This window comes from Leptidea sinapis, chromosome 6 (assembly GCF_905404315.1).
Source record: "Leptidea sinapis chromosome 6, ilLepSina1.1, whole genome shotgun sequence".
NCBI classification, from domain to species: domain Eukaryota; kingdom Metazoa; phylum Arthropoda; class Insecta; order Lepidoptera; family Pieridae; genus Leptidea; species Leptidea sinapis.
Genome location: NC_066270.1, coordinates 10111601 through 10131594, shown reverse-complemented (window position 1 = coordinate 10131594; position 19994 = coordinate 10111601). Strand labels below are relative to the sequence as shown.

At 35.8% G+C, this 19994-nt stretch overlaps 2 protein-coding genes and 1 non-coding gene across 3 annotated transcripts in view; 1 reads left to right on the top strand and 2 right to left on the bottom strand.

Moving 5' to 3' along the window:
• Positions 1 to 19994, bottom strand: part of LOC126965103 (uncharacterized) — a 518938-nt gene that overhangs the window by 3571 nt on the left and 495373 nt on the right. The gene's annotated exons all lie outside the window — the stretch shown is intronic.
• Positions 11173 to 13040, bottom strand: LOC126965193 (lipase 1-like). Its single transcript, XM_050808633.1, has 2 exons — positions 13029 to 13040; positions 11173 to 12668 (listed from the first exon to the last, which is right to left on the bottom strand). The coding sequence occupies exons 1-2, from the start codon at positions 13038 to 13040 to the stop codon at positions 11529 to 11531; spliced, it is 1152 nt and encodes a 383-aa protein (XP_050664590.1). The 3' UTR covers positions 11173 to 11528.
• Positions 18814 to 18886, top strand: Trnas-cga (transfer RNA serine (anticodon CGA)). Its single transcript has one exon. It is a non-coding gene; the product is annotated as a tRNA-Ser (tRNA).

The following is a 19994-nucleotide window of genomic DNA, read 5'->3' as shown; positions in this document are numbered from 1 at the left end:
TAAAAGCAGAATTAACGGAGTTGAGATGCTATCACTGTACACAATGGACACACTCACGTATCACAAGTATGTGTAGGGTGAGACTGATTGATAGAATTCTGAATGCGGTAATGCGAGCGCGCTGTGGTCTGAAAGAAGTCGTGACAAGAATTGAGAAAGGAATGCTGAAATGGTTTGGACATGTGGAGCGAATGAGTGAAGAAAGAATGACTTATTATGATAAGAATAGACATATATGTAAGACAAGTGTGTGTTTTGCAAGTCCGTCGCAGGAGACCTCGAATAACATTCGTCGACCATTCTTCGAAACGTTTTGAAAAAAGGTAAGGTCCGAAGCACCCGGAACCAGCGAGCATGTATGAAGATATGATGTAATGTAGAGAAAGCGCGTGAGGCTTGTAAAGATAGTAGATAGTGAAGTTCTATTGTCTCTGTCTAGCCCGACGTGATAAAGGCGTGAGTGTATGTGTATGTGTGTGTGTAACTACATTATCAACTAAACTCGAAAAAGGAGCGAACGTTCGAAAGAAATTTTTAATGTTTGGTAATATTTTTTTTCAATTTACGTTTAGGTTCCATCTCAATGCTAATTCTTTGATACAAAACACACACGCCCAAGAATTTCTAGTAAATTAATCATAATTTGTGAATGGACCTATGTATTATCAACTATTTAATAATGTAAAAATTATAAAAATAGTCTTAAAAAAAAGAATTATTTATTGCACCAACAAAGTATACACTAATACATACAAAAAAATATATAGACCAAAATACAAGTTGAGTGCTACTTCAATTAGAGGCGCAAATAACATTCATATGTAAGAAGCAAATTAATTAGATGTAAGTGACATATGACTAACTAACATATAAGTAACTCGGAGTTTCCCTGAGAAGAAGAAGAAGAGAACCAAAGTTACCGACATAGCCCAAATGATTACGAAACTGAAGTGGCAGTGGGCAGGGCACATAGTTCGACGGACAGATGGCCGTTGGGGCAGTAAAGTCGTCGAATGGCGACCAAGTACCGGAAGACGCAGTATTGGTAGACCCCCCACAAGATGGACCGACGATCTGGTCAAGTTCGCCGGACTACGTTTGATGAGGGCAGCGCAGGACCGATCGTCGTGGAAATCTTTGGTAAAAACCACACACGAAGTAAAATAGTCTTGGGTATTGGAATCTCTTATTGTTTAGATAAAATGATTTTTGTTGCTTAGATGTGTTTATTTTTGGAAGTATGTAATCATATCAAAAGTATATAAATAAACTAAATTCTAAATTGACACGAAAATTGAACAAAAATTGAGGGCTACTCCACAATATGTCCAATATTGTAGTTCAACAGATAACCGAGAAGGGTAGAACCTCTGAGCCACGAAGCATTGTCTGCAACCCTCCTCAAGCAACGCCATAATTTTGTTGAATTTTACTATATTATTATGTCCCATTTTAGAGACCGCTCAATAACTTTACGGTCAGTTCTTAAAATGCCAATATAATATAATAAATAATGATCAAATAGTAATCATCCAAGAGTAAATTTGAGTCGGAATTCGCGCCACAAAACAAATATATATTTTTACGAACGTATTTTTTATTATGTGCGTGTATGTGTATTGTGTGACTGTGTGTGTGTATATATCTCTTGAAGGTATAGCTGAAAATCAGTTTTGAGTTATATTGAAGTCTTACTTAAAATCTTAGATCATTTATATGTCACGATAGACTATGACAGCTGTGAAATAGTCGAAAAATATTGACTTTAGAACTACCCTCTATTTTGAGCAATTCACGCACTCTAACACAAAGTGTCATACAAATCGCGAGTGTAGTAGCTTGTCACGCACTCTTAAACTAATATTCCTGGCTTGTTTTTATCGGTTGTCAGACAGCAAGAGACTCTATCTAGACGTATAATAAGTTATCTTAGATAATTCCAAGATCGAAGTAATATAAAATATGAGTAACAAACTATTTTCGACAATTTATCTTTTTTAAAGTGATAAACCTCACTTCTGGGATTAATTAGACAAATTAAATTTATATACAAAATTTATAAATGCGGGATTCTCGCGTTCCGCGCCATTGCTCTAAAGTGAAAGTCACAACCTGAGAGTTGAACAAGACATATACAAGATTTATCAACGATACGTCACTCAAATGGTTGGCTCAGTGGAAGAACGCTCGCATGGAACGCATCGTTCATATATTTTGTTTATAAATTTAATTTGTGTAAACTTTTTCGATAACACACTCCATTCTTTTTTTTCACTTTTTGCCATAGGACTTGTAGTTTTGCCGGAAATCGAGATAAACCGTTTTTTACCCTAAAACACCCCCCCTTTTCAACTTCCCGAACCTCAGATCGCCCGTAATTTATTTTTCCCTTAATTTTTGTTATATTCTCGTCCTTTACCAATGGGTTTCATCCTACTATTATTTTGTTTCACTTTTTATCATTTTCAACTTCGGCACTGGTCTATTAATTCAATAACATAATATAAAATAAACATTAGTTTGTAAGTACCTCTCAAAAAAATACATTAAAATACTTATTTTTGGCTGAAGAATTCTTTTAAACTATAAAAGCATTTATATATTAGCCATAATTTAAATTTTTTATGCATTAATGTTTTAGGCATCTCTCAAATATTCTTTGAAAGTTGGTTAAAGACCCTTATACACATAACATTTGCGTTATTTTGATAAAGCGCTGTTCTACTGATGAATGGCATTAAAAGGCGAGTTGGATCTCTTAATCCTTATATGGAATAATCCTTTGCTGGTTTAAAAAGTTCACCATGTTTTTAATGAACATATAACCGTAGTATGCAGTAAGTGCAGCATTAAAGGATACAGTTTGTCTGAGCCTTCTTAAAGTGAAAACGAACTTATTTTTTTTATGCTGAATCATAATAAAATAAAAATAAAAAATTTTGTCAAAAAAAAATAGGGGTCACCCTTATCATTTAGGGGTATGAAACATATATATTGGCCAATTCTCAGACCTACCTGTATACACACAAATTTTCAAACAAAATGCCTTAGCCGTTTCGGCGAAGTTTGGTTACGAGAATTTTATATATAAGATATTTATATATAGATTATTTTAATTAAATTTATTTATATTTAGATTAGTATTTCAAATATTGTTCATATGTGTTTGTTTCATAATATTTATTTTATATATTATACTTCCTTTTAAGCAGTTCTCTTCTCATGTAAGTAGTTAATTAATAAACATGCTCTTATTAGAAAATCAACAGTATAATACAATAGATATATTGTGATACAAAATGGCGGAGAGGGACTCGTAATCATCAGACAGTAGACTGCTATATTCCCACATCACACAATGAACAAGTATTGTTGTCAAGGCACAGTATTTGCAAGTCGTGTTTGTCGTCTCTACTGGCCGGGAACATATTGATAGGCGCCGCGTCGATTTGTTGGCAGACTTTATTTCCGACTGTCGCTCGCTATAGCTCAGGTGGAAATGTGATAACGCTTATATCTTTTATTAACAGCTTGATTTAACAGGTTATGCCGTATATAAGTAATTAGAAAAACATTATTAACTAAACTATAATCATATTATAAAGAAGAATTATAAGAAGGATAATATTTACCAGTGGGAGGCTCCTTTGCACATGATACCGGCTAGATTATGGGTACCATAACGGCGCATATTTCTGTCGTGAAGCAGTAATATTTAAGCGTTACTGTGTTTCGGTTGAAATTACTTGGCAAATGAGGCTTATCGACTTACGCCACAAGGTGACGAGCGCAGTTTTTTTTTTGTTTTTTTTTGTATGAAAATAAGGGTCGAGACAAGCAGTACGTCCAGCTGTTGGTAATTGATACGCCCTGCCCATTACAATGCAGTGCCGCTCAGGATTATTGAAAAACAAAAAAAAACTGAGTGGCACAACAACTGAGACATAACATCTTATGTCTCAAGGTGACGAGCGCAGTTGTAGTGACGCTCAGAATTTTTGGGGTTTTTCAAGAATCCTGAGCGGCACTGCATTGTAATGGGCAGGGCGTATCAATTACCAACAGCTGGACGTACTGGCGTATCAATGGAGGAAAAAAGGAACGTCCTGCTCGTCTCGTTCCTTATTTTCATAGAAAAAAAGGTTATTAGATGTCATTTGAGTGCACTCATGTACAGGACCGCCCACGTTGATTTGATCTAGTCTTCTTTCCATTTTACCCCGGATGACAAGAGGTTCTATGGTCTAGCTGCCTCGTCTCAATACGTGTTCAACGAAGGCAAGTATGCAGGACTTCACTGTGGTAGATAAACGATCCAGCACCACATTTCAAGAGCGTCTATCTTCTTCTGTTCAACCTCTCACAATGTCCAACTTTCAGACGCATATAAAAATATGGTTAAACTATCGTTCGCATAACCCTGGTCTTCGTGGCTTTTGTAATATTCCTGTTTCACCATATTTAAAATATTACGTACTTAGTATAAATTTAGCCAAGTTTGCTTATAAAGATCTTGCCATAGTTTTCCGACAGGCGTTTAAATTTATAATAGAAATAAGTCTCACTAGATCACCAAATGATTTTTATATTTACATAGTCTTTACGTAGATTTAATAAAATTTGAAAAACAAAAAATTTTGAACGATGCGAAACGCGAACCCACGACCTACGGCGTTCCGTACTCGAGCTCTAACCAACTGAGCCAACCATTCGAGTAACGTATCGTCATAAAATCTTGTATGCTTTGTTCAACTCTCAGGTTGTGGTTTCATCTACAGGATCTACTTTACAGTTGATAACCTGCTCAACCCCAATGTTTGCATATTAGGAAATTGACTTGAGATGTCGCTATTGTAAATCGAAACAATTTGTTATGTTTTTAAAGTTCATTACATTTTGTTTTTCAAATTTTATTTTTGTATTAATCCTAGAAGTGAGGGTTATCACTTTAAAACATAACAAATTGATTTAATTAGACTTTTCTATACGTTTTTAGCCTAAAGGGGGTTATTTTAAAAAACCGGGACTTGTTAAGAAATTATATAATTTCCGCATTAGTATCGTAATGTACCATGAAAAACGCACTGTTAACGGAGATAATTCTGCCAATTAGGTTAACGATAGGAATGACACCTATCTATTTGTTTCCTAAGATAGCGGGGTATCAAAAAATAAAAGTGTTTAAATTATCACACATAGTCACCCTTAACTGGTTATAGGGTTACCCTAACGGGAATACGTCGGAAGATGTTAAAACACGAGTAGCAACACGGTTTTATCATTTCTCGAAACAAATCTAGCGGTTTGACCAAATGCCAGAGTTGGTTCCGAGAAATTACAAAAAGTATTTTCTTTGGTATTTACTCGTATAAGGTTTATTTGGTATGACTTAGACATAATTTGGTAAGTATTTAGTATCGTGTCGCAGGTAGTGGGGGTGAGAGGGGAAGGGTAGGGAGGGAGATGTCCTCTGTCCCCTGGCTCACTCCCCCACTCCCATGGCAACGCACCAGTCTCTTGAAAATTATGTTAATGTAACCTAACCTCAAAACAGATAAAAGTTTCATTTGATCAAAAGACATTTGATCAAATCACTAGATTTGTTTAGAGAAATGATAAAATCGTGTTGTTCTTTAAACATACTCCGTGATTTGATCAAATCACTTACGAAATTGACCAAATCTCTGTTATTGTCATTTCCCTGCAACATATATATCAGATGGCCCATACGCACCTCTTCCATAAAGAACAACTTAATTTTCTCCTAACCCACGGACAATGATTCGATCAACAATATCGATCGATAATCTCACATAGTGTAACAATAACAGTTATGAGACATTCCATCGTTGAAATCGACGTCGTAACTATATTTCGAGTATATTCTAGAGTCTGGTCTAGTCTCCATTGTTTGCAGACTCCATATCGATCCCTATAGGTCAGTAATATAAGGAAGTTTCACTTTAGCAATACCAACTACTTACTACGAAATATATTGAATCTAAACTCAGCAAAAATTGTTGCCAAAAAATTACGGAGAACACTTAAGTTGAAATAATATTTTAAGGCTGAAAACGGTGTTATTTCTGATTAAACATAATAATAATGATATTGTGGTGATACTTAACCACAACATCTTTATTATTATCTTAATATCTATTACCATAACAAAATCAAAATAAACCATTTATACAATTATACACCATTGTTACAAGTCAAAGAAAAAATTATCATCTTACAGAGATTAAAAATTATCATTATCATTTTAGATAGATAGGGAAGTACCTAACTGACTATAATACATTATTATGTAATTGTTGTCATGTTATATAAAGAAAACATTTTTTTACATATTGTAAAATAAGTATGCTTATTAAGTGTTACTTAGTTCAATTAACTGGCATCTTGTAAAACTCCTCCACTGAGTAAAACGTATGTTCGAGAGGCCACTTTCGATGTTGTGTCTTTAAACACCGTTGTGGAAGTTGCATTTTTCTTGATCAAGTTCGGCAGTCTGTTATAGCAACGGCGCCTATTTCTGCCGATAAGAAGCGTGTAAGCATTACTGTGTTATGGCATGAAGGGCGCCGTAGCTAATGAAATTACTGGCATATGAGACTTGACATCTGATGTCTCAAGGTAACGAGCGCAGTTGTAGTACCGCTCAGAATTTTTGGGTTTTTCAATAATCCAGAGCGGCACTGCATAGTAATGGATTCCCGTCACCATGATAATGTCGTTCATCATTTTCATAAACAAAAATTATTACCACAACGGCGCCTATTTCTGCCGTGAAGTAGTAATGTGTTAGCATTACTGTGTTTCGGTCTGAAGGGCGCCGTAGCTAGTGAAATTACTGGGCAAATGAGACTTGATAACTTATGTCTATGTTATAGGTTTTTCAATAATCCTGAGCGGCACTGCATTGTAATGAGTTTCCGTATTACTATCAGCTAAACGTCCTGCTCATCTCGTCCCTTATTTTCATAAAAAAAGTCGGTATGGTATACCTATGAGCTGTCATCACAATTTTATTCGAGTAGTGATATAATTACCAAGGACAATGACGAAGGGTCGTTGACAGTCCGGCCAATTTCACGTTCATTACCTGAACAAAACGAGAGGGTTTTTCACGTGAAATTGAGTGCAGATTCGAAATTTGAACTGGTCATCTGTGCTTGACACGCGCTTGAGTACAGAGATCGAATTGAAATTTTAGGGATGTTGGAAACTTCAACTAAGCCCATATTCAATTTTGTATAAAGATTGTGTGTTTTATTTTTGCTTCTTTGTTAGTAGTTCCTTTTGGGATATAAACGTTACTCAGGTGTACCTTACTATTAATTATTCTTATATCTTTATACGAGCAATTTTTGTTTATGTATATGTCACAGGGATATGATAAAAACAGTGATTTGGTCAAATCTCGGAAGATGTTAAAATAACAACACGGTTTTATCATTTCTCGAATCAAATCTAGTGATTTGACCAAATGCCAGAGTTGTGTTCCGTGACATGACAAAAAGTATTTTCTTTGGTATTTATAAGGTTTATTTGGTATGACTTAGACATAATTTGGTAAGAATTTAGTATCGTGTCGCAGGTTGAGCGGGGGCAAGAGGGGAAGGGGGAGGGAGGGAGATGTCCTCTGTCCCCTGGCTCACACCCGCACTCCCATGAAAAGGCACCAGTCCCTTAAAAATGAAATTAATGTAACCTAACCTCAATACAGATAAAAGTTTCTCTAAAGACCAAGTAAAAGCCCCGCTGCCGTATGCCCCGGGGCCCATATTATTTAAAAAAATCCACGAATGGATATTCCACCTAACCTGTCCGTATCGGGATATGACTCAAGTCTGATGCTCACTTCGCGCGGTTTTACATCCTATCCATCCGAGTTCTTCTAGTCGCGTCACTCATCATCATTCTACGGAACAAATCCTGGTATTTGATCAAATCACTAGATTTGTTTAGAGAAATGATAAAATCGTGTTTTTCTTTAAACATACTCCGTGATTTGATCAAATCGCTTAGGGAATTGGCCAAATCTCTGTTATTATCATTACCCCGCGACATATATATAACCTGAATCTCGGAAACGTGTAGATTCGGGACCGAGAAATAGATCCAGCTAGGTTTCAATTATAAAAAAATGTAGTTTTATTAGTGTTTTAATGAACAGCTACAATAACATTAGAATAGAAAGGTAAATTTCGCTACTATATACAATACTATAATAGCTCAGATGGGATATTGGGTGATCCGGAAAGCAGAAGTGCCCGGTTCGAATCCAGATGTCCTATTAGTTTTTTCCGAGCAAGGTTCGTCTTTCAAGGCTTTTGTTCGTTCGGATATTTATAAATAATATTAGTATCTTAGCCACAAGTTCAACGAACGACAAGATACTCCACTGCGCTCGACTATAAATAAAACGATAAACTAGTTTTTAATATCTTTTTTATAAAGTTTAACATGTAAGTTTTAATAAATTCTATTTCGAAACACCAATCAATTTAATTGCTAGAAGGCTTAAGCTCTTATACATTAAAAATAACTGTGCAATGGAAATAAATAAACCATAGGAAATACTAGTTAAAAATTTAGTTCATTAACATCAATTCATATTCTTTGTCAGCTGTTTTTGAAACGACTTAAAAAAAAGTAGAGATTTTTTCAATTCAACTGTGTTATTTTGTATATTAAGCTACCATGTGATTATGGACAGATATAAAAGATTTTTTCGTTTGTAACGTTGTTAACAACAGAAATAAGAAATATTATAGGCAAACATATACATAACTTTTTTGGTTTTTGGAGCTTAAGAATCGATTTTCATATAAGCCGCCCGGTATGAGAAAAATATGGAGAGTAAAACCTACTCATCAAATCGCATAGTAACGTTTTTGGTGCGCATCATTTCTCGCGCACTATTCACTTTTCAGTTGGCGTGACAGTCTAGACGCTCGGTCCCTATATTAGTTGTATTGCAGTGATACGGATAGCAAAAATCATTTTTCTTTTTTGTATTTTGATTAGTTATTATATTATTAAAATTGATTTATTATTATACTTTCATGAAGTTAAGTGAAAATTCTATAAATTATGGAATTTCTTCCATGTGTAAAGAATAGTGCCGGAAAATCTGATAAGCACGTGGATAAGTAAGCAATTAAATGTTTAATTTAATATGGAGAGTATGTATAGCGCATTTCACGCTAGACAATTTTAAACCTAACCTATTATTTTATTTTACCTAAGCTATTTTTAATTAATACGCTTTTATTAGCTTCTGTTGTTTGTAACCAACTCCATTTGACTTGATTTTGTTTAGTATCTATTCAAACACAACCGTTCTTGAGGAGTAAACTTCAGTCGTGCGTCGGAGCTGACACACACATTTTTTTTAAAAAACAAATGAAGCATATTTTGGTTACAGAAAGTAACGCTTGTATTTTTTTTATGACAGTAAAGGACGAGACGAGCAGAACGTTCAGCTAATGGTAATTGATATGGCCTGCCCATTACAATGGAGTGCCACTCGGGAATTTTATTTTAAGAACTTTAGCTTTAAAAAGTTCCAGAGACCATTATTATGGTCTTCATCACAGTGGGAGGATCCTTTGCACAGGATGCCGGCTAGACTAATTTGTAAGCATTATTGTGTTTCGGTCTGAAGGGTACCGTAGCTATTGAAATTAATGAGACTTAACATCTTATGTCTCATGGTGACGAGCGCAATTATGGTGCTGCTCAGAATTTTTGGGTTTTTCAAGAATCCTGAGCGGCATTTAATTGAAATGGGCAGGGCGTATCAATTACGATCAGCTGAACGTCCTGCTCGTTTCGTCGCTTATTTTCATAAATATGTGACTTTAATCACCAAACAGGAGCACAATAGTACAATTATTGCATCGCTGTACTATTATAAAATAAAAAAAGTAATTAAAAATAGCTAAAAAAAACACGCTTTTCATTGAATTTTTAGTTTGTTTTATGTTTAACGCGTGTTTTTTAGTTTTTTTAAACTTGCACTTAATTTGCATTGTTGAATTAAAAATTCTTTGGCATTCGAAAATTATTTGCTGAAATTGGTTGAAATTTAAAATTAACATCGTACCCTTCCTTATAGGCATAGATAAAAATTTTAGAAAAATGGAATAATTTTATCAAACTTTTTTCATAGGTATCGCATTGTCAGGTCCTCGAGTTGGTCAAAATCACCCACAAATGAGTGACTTATAAACAAACATACATACGGGTGTATAAATTTATTTAATCATCTACCTCTAGAAATAAGAAACTTACCACAAAAACGATTTAGTAGACTCCTGTTTAAATTGTTAATTGACAAAAAAAATTATAGTGTTCAGGATTTTTTAAATATTAAGTAAACGTTTTGCGTGCTAATTTAAATTTGCCAAATACATGACACTACAATAAATTTAAGATTCGTTCCACACTTGAAACAAACATACTTTAGCAGTGGGAGGCTCCTTTGCACGGGATGCCGGCTAGATCATTGGTACCACAGCAGCGTCTATTTCTGCCGTGAAGCAGTAATGTGTAAGCATTACTGTGTTTCGGTCTGAAGGGCGCTGTAGCTAGTGAATTTACTGGGCACATGAGGCTTAACATGTTATGTCTCAAGGTGACGAGAGCTGTTTTAGGACCGCTCAGAATTTTTGGGGTTTCTCAAGAATCCTGAGCGGCACTGCATTGTAATGGACAGGGCGTATCAATAACCATCATCTGAACGTCATGCTCGTCTTGTCCCTTATTTTCATTAAAAAAGAAAAAAAACATATTTACAGACATTCACTTCATAACACCAGCACTTAGCCTAGTATAGATTTGAAAAATCCTCCATATATTTTGGTTACCTCCATATATCGACCTGAGCACCGTTCACAAGTTCAAAGTGATACTCAAGGTACATTCATTCACGCACAACCAAACTGTAGAATTAACTTGCTCGTTATTTCCCAAGTCGAAACAACGTGGTTACCTTCAATAAAAGCACGTATACCTTAAAGGCTGGTCAATGGTAATGCTTCAATTATAAAAGCTTTCTAATAAACCAATCATTAACTTTGCCTTTACAACTACATACTAGATCTAGGCTGGATTAAAACACAGTCAAAACAATTCTATTTAATTTCATTTCCTAGTTTTCAACACTTTTACACAAAATGACTTAGACAATTCAAATCACATCTGGAATTTGGTAGCAAATACACAAATAGGCATAAAGAACCTAAAGAATTATAACAAATACTATCTTGACTAATTATATCTGCAGTCGCCCTGAAAACGAGATCTGGTAAGGTCTTAAAACGTCGGGTTAACTAAAAATAGTAATCGCAAAAATCTTATGTGAAAACACAGTTACAATTACACGCGTTTTAATCCTTTACAAAGTGTTTTATTTAAAGGCCTATAGTAATTTGTCTACAGCTTAACAATACCTTAACACTTTCTAGTTAAATACAGCTTACACAAATGTTATTCGTGCACTAATTAATACGAAGCTAATAACTGTCTAATCTGTGGTCTAATTTCAAACGGGTCAATATCTCAATCACCGGTTTATTGATAATACTATTAACTCTAGAACCATAAACAAATTCAAGGTGTGTGAACTCTAAGGTTCTATTGATAACAATAAACTTATCTATACTGTTAATCTTTTTTCTTAGATTAGTTGCATCTTTTACGCTACTAAACCAATCGGCGTCACTTATGAATAATGCTATTGGCACTGTGATTTGTGATAAGTCATATTCTGGAGGTTTATTGGCCGAATATCGAATTCGATTTAATTCCGGACCGTAATCATATCTTTCAAATCTTTTATTCACGTACATTTGGAGGAAATGAAAGAATGCTTTGGCGGTTGCACCGGCTGGTATATGACTTGTTATAACTGGCAGTCTGTCCTGACTCAATGCACTCAAATTCTTCAGCCCGAAGCTTAAATATAAAAATAAATTGCATAATACTTTTAATCTAGACGAATTATTGCAAACTGCTGAAACAAAATATCCTATATTTCTATCATAAGCAAACACTTCGTATAATTTAGCACTTCTTGATAGTTCCTTCAAATTGTTAAAATTAAGTGCGTAAAAATTTAACAAAGGATTCTCCGCGTTGTTCAACCAAGCAACCGGCGCCAGTAGAATAGCATAATTTATCTTTCTATTGAATTCCGGTCTAAGACTGCATGCTGTCAAAAAAGTAGTTGTTCCTTGGGAAAATCCAATATAACTTAGAGTGGGTCTGCCCGTTTTGTTCAAAATGTAGTCAATATTTGCGGGCACGTCATACATGCCTATTTCTTCGAAGCTAAAGTCCCAAAAGGTCTTTTTTGAGACTCCTTTAACATTTGTTTTACAATATCGATTTCCTCTTGCGTTGAACAGCCAAACGTCGAAGCCCGCATCTGCCAGCAAGAAAGCCAGTGAACATTCAGGGCCTAACACGAGCCATGAGTCCGAACTGTCGCTTATTCCATGGACCAGAAGTACCGGGGGCCCTTCTCCCGGTATCCTAAACGTATTTAACATATAACTGTCTTCTGTCATTACAACATGAGTTTCCGATGGATAGTTATACTTATTAATTAATTGCACTGTATCTAAATATATATCTTTTTCATGGTCTGCACACTGCACATAATAAAAAAATAAATATACAAAAATGTGAAACTTATAAAAAAAACACATGATCTTAATACATTGAACGACTTCACAAATCCGAACGTAAGAAGCTATTGACACTGAATGACCAAACCCAATGTCAAGTAAACAGCGTTTAACTTTGGCGAGCAAGGCTGTGTATAACTAGTTGATTGAGTACAAATTTTTACATTCGATTGAATCTTAATATTATTATATCATTAAGAGACACGTTAGTTCAATGCTACTTGGCCCTTGGCCCTAAAATGCAAATAAAAACAGTCTTACAAAATGTTTTCATCGACTTACTCTTACTATTAGATAAAGTTTGTAACTAAAATGATAACCTACTTTATACCACATGCTTAATTATTGCCTTACTAAGCGCCACTAAATAAGTTTTAATGAAAAAAGTGTGAAATGTAAATGGATATTTACTTTGGAAAACTAAAACAGAACACTGTGGAATATTTGTTTATCTCAAAATAATTTACAAATTCCTTACTAATACTATTCTTATAACAGAAAAAAACATATATATATCATAAACTAAAAATAAATACAAAAGTACTTCTACTGTCTAACGGCCGTTTCAATAACCTATCTATCCTTTGTTTAACTTACTAGAGGTAGACAAATCTATTATTTTACGCTTACTTACATTTCAATAACCTATCGACATAAAGGATTGGACTATAACTTTATTGGACAAAACTATGGATAGATAAGATCTTGTCATTAAACGGTAACAGCAATGTATCCGTAACTATTCCGGCACTCTTATTCCAAAGGCGTAGTCCCTGACTCATGGAAGTCAGCCCTTGTCCATCCGATCCAAAAAAAAGGAGACAGTTCGGATCCGGCAAACTACAGGCCTATTGCTATTACCTCCCTGCTCTCCAAAATCATGGTGAGCATAATTAGCCGTCAGCTCTTGGTATACCTAGAGGGTCACCAGTTGATCAACGACCGATAATACGGCTTTCGCCATGGTCGGTCAGCAGGTGATCTTCTGGTATACCTATTACATAGATGGGCTGCGGCTATTGAAAGCAAGGGAGAAGGCCTGGCAGTTAGCCTGGATATAGCGAAGGCCTTTGATCGTGTATACAACGCGCTCCTCTCAAAACTTCCATCATTTGGGCTTCCCGAGAGCTTGTGCAAGTGGACCTCCAGCTTCCTCACTGGGCGCAGCACACAGGTCGTTGTCGACGGACATTGCTCGAACCCGAAGCCCGTGAATGCTGGAGTGCGCCAAGGCTGTGTGCTATCTCCTACGCTGTTTCTTCTGCATATCAATGATATGTTGGACACCTCCAACATTCATTGCTATGCAGACTGGTGCTGCCGTATACACGGGCCATGCAGGTCTCTCTCGGGAAATCATCGACCAGTGCCGGGAGAAACTTGTGTCTTCTATCGAGTCCTCCCGTCGCGGAATGGGTTAAATTGAACCTTGTCCAATTTAACCCCCAGAAGACTCAAGTTTACGCGTTTACCACTAAAAAAACCCCATTTGTCGTATCACCGCTCTTCGACAACACCTCCCTAAAAGCCTCGCCTAGTATCGGAATACTGGGTCTCGAAATCTTGAGCGATTGCCAATTTCGTGGCCTTCTGGAGGGCAAAGCCAAATTGGCTTCAAAGAAACTGGGCGTCATTAATAGAGCACGGCAATACTTCAAGCCGGCCGGTCCTCCTATTCCATAAAAAAAAAACTAGAGATACGTTATTGAAAACGGCCGTAAGTGATACATGTACAAATCTAGTAAAGGGACCTATATGTTATATTTTTTCCTTTTTAAAGTTGAATTTATGCTTCTCTAAGGTACCTCACAAATTGAGAGTTGATTGGTCGTGGTCTTTTATTCGGTGTTGTACTCAATTGTGATCGTAATTTTAAAAACTACAATACAACACAGTTCAAACACAAAGTTCCTGTATTAATCCTGAAATAGATGAGTCAATGAACCAACCTTTAAAACGGGTTCTTGTATCTGTGAAACCAGCCTTCACCAAAGGGCTTTGTTCTACCGTGAAACAGTAATAAGTTCTTTGTGTCGTTTTGAAAGGCGCCGTTGCTATTGATATTGCTGGGCCTATGAGACTTAACACCTTATTTATTTATTCATGTATAGGAAACAAACAGTATTATGATACTTAAGTATTAACACATTTTAAAACTTACACTTTCACCAGTGAAGTTTCCAACAATTTATACGACACTTTTAGTTAAAAGGTAAGCAACGGTAAGATAAAAACCACAAAACAAAAGTAATACAAATTAACAACTAATTACAAGCTATATATAAGTTACACAATACTATACACGCCTATTATACAATACTATAATGAATTAGTTACAAATGAGATAAGTATTCAGAAAAAAAATGTAAGAATGGGGTTAAAAAAAATCAGTAATTATTTAAATTATCACAAACCAATGATCTGAAAGTAATGTCTCTTACGTTTACTCGTATGTCTCAAAGTAAAGTAAGTATGTTTTTCAATAGTCCTGAGCGGCACTGCATTGTAATAATAATAATAATATTGACACACTTTTACACAAATTATCTTGCCCCAAACTAGGCATAGCCTGTACTATGCACACAAGACAACGATATTTTCAATACAATATACTTACTTAAACATACATAAATACATATGATCCATGACTCAGAAACAAACATCCATATTCATCACATAAATGATTGCACCTACCGAGATTCGAACCCGGGACCTCTAGCTTATTAGTCAGGGTCACTAACCATTCGGCTATATGGGTCGTCATAGGCAGGGCGTATCACTTGTCATTGTCTCTTTCTGCTTTGTGTTTTTGTAAGTGTACATTATCAAACTCAGTTATTTAATCGTATTTACTACCAATTTACGGTTTTTGGACCAATTCGTTTGTTCCTGTATATTCTTTTTTCTTTATGAAAATAAGGGACGAGACAAGCAGGACGTTCAGCTGATGGTAATTGATACGCCCTACGCATTACAATGCAGTGCCACTCAGGATTCTTGAAAAACCCAAAAATTCTGAGCAACTCCACAATTGCGCTCGTCACCCTGAGACATAAGATGTTAAGTCTCATTTGCCCATATAATTTCACTAGCTACGGTGCCCTTCAGACCGAAATACAGTAATGTTTACACATTACTGCTTCACGGCAGAAATTGGTGGTACGCATAATCTAGGAGCCTCCCACTCCTACTATATATATTAATACTTTATAACTTAGGTATATTTTGCTTACTGACCTGACCTGAGAAGAATGAGCGCAACAAACTCTGCGGGCTTTTTTTTTTCATCGAATAAATATGTTTACAAAGTAATATTGTACAATTAAACTTATTTTTTAATAGCCTGAGGGAGGTCACTCCATTCCCAATCTGTGGTATCATTAAGATAGTTATGTTATAGATTTATGTTATAGTAACCTTTACCACACAAACGATTTTTAACAATTCTTTTGAATAACGTAATACTTTTAATTTGAACATTTTCTGGGATCCTGTTGTAAAAGCATATACATCGCCCCACAAAAGACTTACTAACTCTACTTAGCCAAGAAGAAGGCATCATAAGTTTATGACTGTTCCTAGTGTTAACATTATGGTTATGACAGTTTCTGGCTAATTCACTTATGTGCCTATGAACATACATTACATTATCCAGAATATATTGAGAAGCAACAGTCAAGATGTTAATTTCTTTGAATTTTGCTCTCAATGATTCTTTAGGGCCTAGGTTATAAATAGCGCGAATAGCCCTCTTCTGCAGCACAAATATTGTATTAATATTGGCAGCGTTGCCCCATAGTAATATACCATAGGACATAATACTATGGAAATAACTAAAGTATGCTAGTCGCGCCGTATCTATGTCAGTTAATTGTCTAATCTTTATAATAAATGAGTTACCGATGAAATGTATTATTTTGATTGGCAAAGCTGAGAAAGAGTTTCTCCAATTATATATAATATTGAAATATAATACATTAATCTGTTGTTTCGCGTCCATCCTTTCGATTTAGCGTGAATTATACCAAATCGAAACGATGCACAACTGGCTGGTGTGTACTTTCACCTGTGAGGCGATATGTTTTAAAGTCAAAATCAAATAAACTTTATTCATTTAGGCTTAAACTAAGCGCTTATAAATCATCACTACAGATATTTCTTTTAAATTACTGAATTTACCATAGTATGTTCGTAAAAAGTTGACCTCATAAGAAGAACATACAAGAAACTCAACGGCCACTCTTTTCAATCAAATAGAATATTTTACAATGGCTGTAATATACATAACAAATTAGTTTGTAAGGTGCTGCATCCAATATATTAGTCGTGTTTAAATAATATAAATTATTTCTGAAATGGTAATAAAGAATTACCTGTATAAATATAAATTATCGTATATTGGATGCATCAACCTTTAGAGCTTGGATTCATTGTTTGTGTAAGGATGCTTCGTGAACATGAGGGTCGTGATTACTATCACACTTAGTAATTAAGCCGCGTATTATCTTGCATTTATTATTTTTTTGTGATTGCTTAATAATACCGTTATACCTCTTCTCATGTTTTTTGTGTTATTTTTTGTTTTCTAATATTGTCAGTCGGTTTTTTTTGACATCTGCGTATTTTTATTATTCAAACAAAACAAATCTTATTACATACATATACATATATTTACAATACTACGACTACATAATATTAAAACTATCATTACGTGGAAGCTTACCAAGAATACTGGCAGCATTACCGCGTTGGATAGCAAGGCTGATCCGTTGACCGAAATAGCTGCCAGCGCTTGGGGTTCCAGTAGCCTTATTGAGGCGCGAAGATAGTATTTTGAACATTCTCCGCGCCCCACGGGCCAAGTGTCTCGACACCAAACGGCACAAAGATGTATGACTCACTGAGACCAACATATTTGCGACGCTTGCTGTCTTCGGCAGTCGAAGCAGCAGCCCCAACATCAACTGACGTAACTTGGACATGAAAAGGAGCCAGAGTGTCGACGCAAGTCGCGTCCCACACCAGCGCCCTTCCCCGTGCCCAAGCCAACAGCGTCATTCCATCGGGACGCTTGCCATCGCGGCGGGCAATATCATTTGGCTCTAAAACAGCTGGTATATTAAGAGCGGCAAATGCCCTGCGGATGACTTCATTAATGCTGGCGTGACGACTGATACGGCCTGCCAATTTTAGTATCTTAGTATTTAGATCTGCGTATTTTATATTATAATATACTGTTGTAGATAAATACCTCATTGTCCGTGACTTCACTTGTTAAGGCTCCCACTGAAAACCAGCGCTGCAGCTTGCTGCAGCATGATGCTGAGTGGAAGACCTATATTTGGTGACACTATATTTAGTATACATTCTTTGTTTTTTTACTTATCAGTGTAATTATGTAGATTAATTTAATTAGTTATAAGGTTTATTGTAGTGTAGAGAAGACCAAGAGGAAGGGGCCCTATGCGATGGACCGATCAGATTCGCACTGCTCTTGAAACCACTGTCCACGACGTTTTACACTCTGCTTCCGATAGGGGTAGATAGCGGCAAATAATACGCAACAAAGTACTCTGTCGAGATGATCACGACCCTCAGCACTGAGGAAACCGACGCGAGGAAGAGGAGTGTAGTGACTAAATAAAAAAAAATCTTTCTTTCTTTCTTAATTGCATCCAACAAATACAATGATTTATTAAATATAACAGGTCAACCTGGCACCACAAGCAGTGCCCGTTCACGAGGTGACGCATGGACCAGCCATCGTTCCCTACGCACATAATTGAGGGAAGGAGACGACCCGGCTGTTTCACGCGGCTATGTCACTTGTCACCCTTCTTATTTAAATTTGTGTGGTTCCAACTGTGCCTCCCTTTTTCCTCCCAAGCCCTTGTCTCAAATCTTCCTCTCGAAGCCAAGCTTTTGATGTTAAATACAAAAACGATTGCAGAAAGCCTCATATTGCACAAATAAAATTTGAAAAAAAAAATTATGAACGATGCGGGACTCGAACCCACGAACTATATCAACTGTAAAGTAGATCCTGAAGATAAAGCCACAACCTGAGAGTTGAACAAAGCATACAAGATTTTTTGACGATACGTCACTCGAACGGTTAGCTCAGTTGGTAGAGCACTCGCACCGAACGCGAGAGGTCGTGGGTTCGAGCCCCGCATCGTTCATAGAATTTTGTTTTCAAATTTTATTTGTGTATTAATCCGAGAAGTGAGGGTTATCACTTTAGAAACATAACAAATTGTTTATCATAACATATTGTATTATTCGTAGAAGAAATTATTTCAACTTTCCACTTGAATCAAAGGCCTTAGAAAAATGTACGTCGTTAAATAAATAACATCGTTAACAAAGCAAATTACGAAGACACTGACCTTAAAACTAGTTATACAGTTTCATTTATATTGACGCTTAGTATCGCTATTTTAGTTAAAACGTGTTTTAGGCCTATTGAACATCCGATAAAATTTTATATTCATAATAGTTTGCTAAGCCACCGATAACTAATATGCCTCTTTCGTTAGGTTATCATTTCGGAGAAAAAATGTGATTATAACTTATTTTTTGGCCAACCAAGTGGGCGTACTCGAGCCAGTCTCGAACAATGTGTGACGTTGACTTGCAACATGTTCTGTTAAACGGGCTGCGTAGTAAAACTTTGGAAAAATTATACTACAAGAAATAAGAAAGACACTGGGATCACATATCATCAGTAAGTATTTTGTATTTTATTAATTTCAATGTAAAATAACACGAAGCGTATGTTACAAAATTTGAAAGATGCCATTGAGTGTCAAGATGTCACGCACACAAGCATCTAATAGTTGCCGTAATAAAAAAGCTATTGTTCTTAGGTAGTGCGGAATTCTTAATCTAACGGTCTTAGCTATGAGTCACATCAACTTTATCGAAGAGACAATGACCGAATTACCTCTAATATTCGAATGTGAATATAAAATTTTTTGAACTTCCGAGATGTCATTATGAACAAGTCCAATACACTATAGTTTCGCTTTACTTCATATCGTCTAACATGCCAATAACCTTGCTATAATAGTTAGTTATGTGCGTTCATTTTCCTAGTATTCACGGAAGTAGCAATTAGCAGTGTTTTAAACAATTTAATAGTTTTACCAACAGCTTTGAACTATCGGGAACGCTGAACCTTGAAATCGTGAGCGACTTCGTCTACCTAGGATCTAACATTAGTAACACAGGATCATGCGAAGAAGAGATAAGGAGACGTATAGGAATGGCCAAAAATGCAATGTCCTA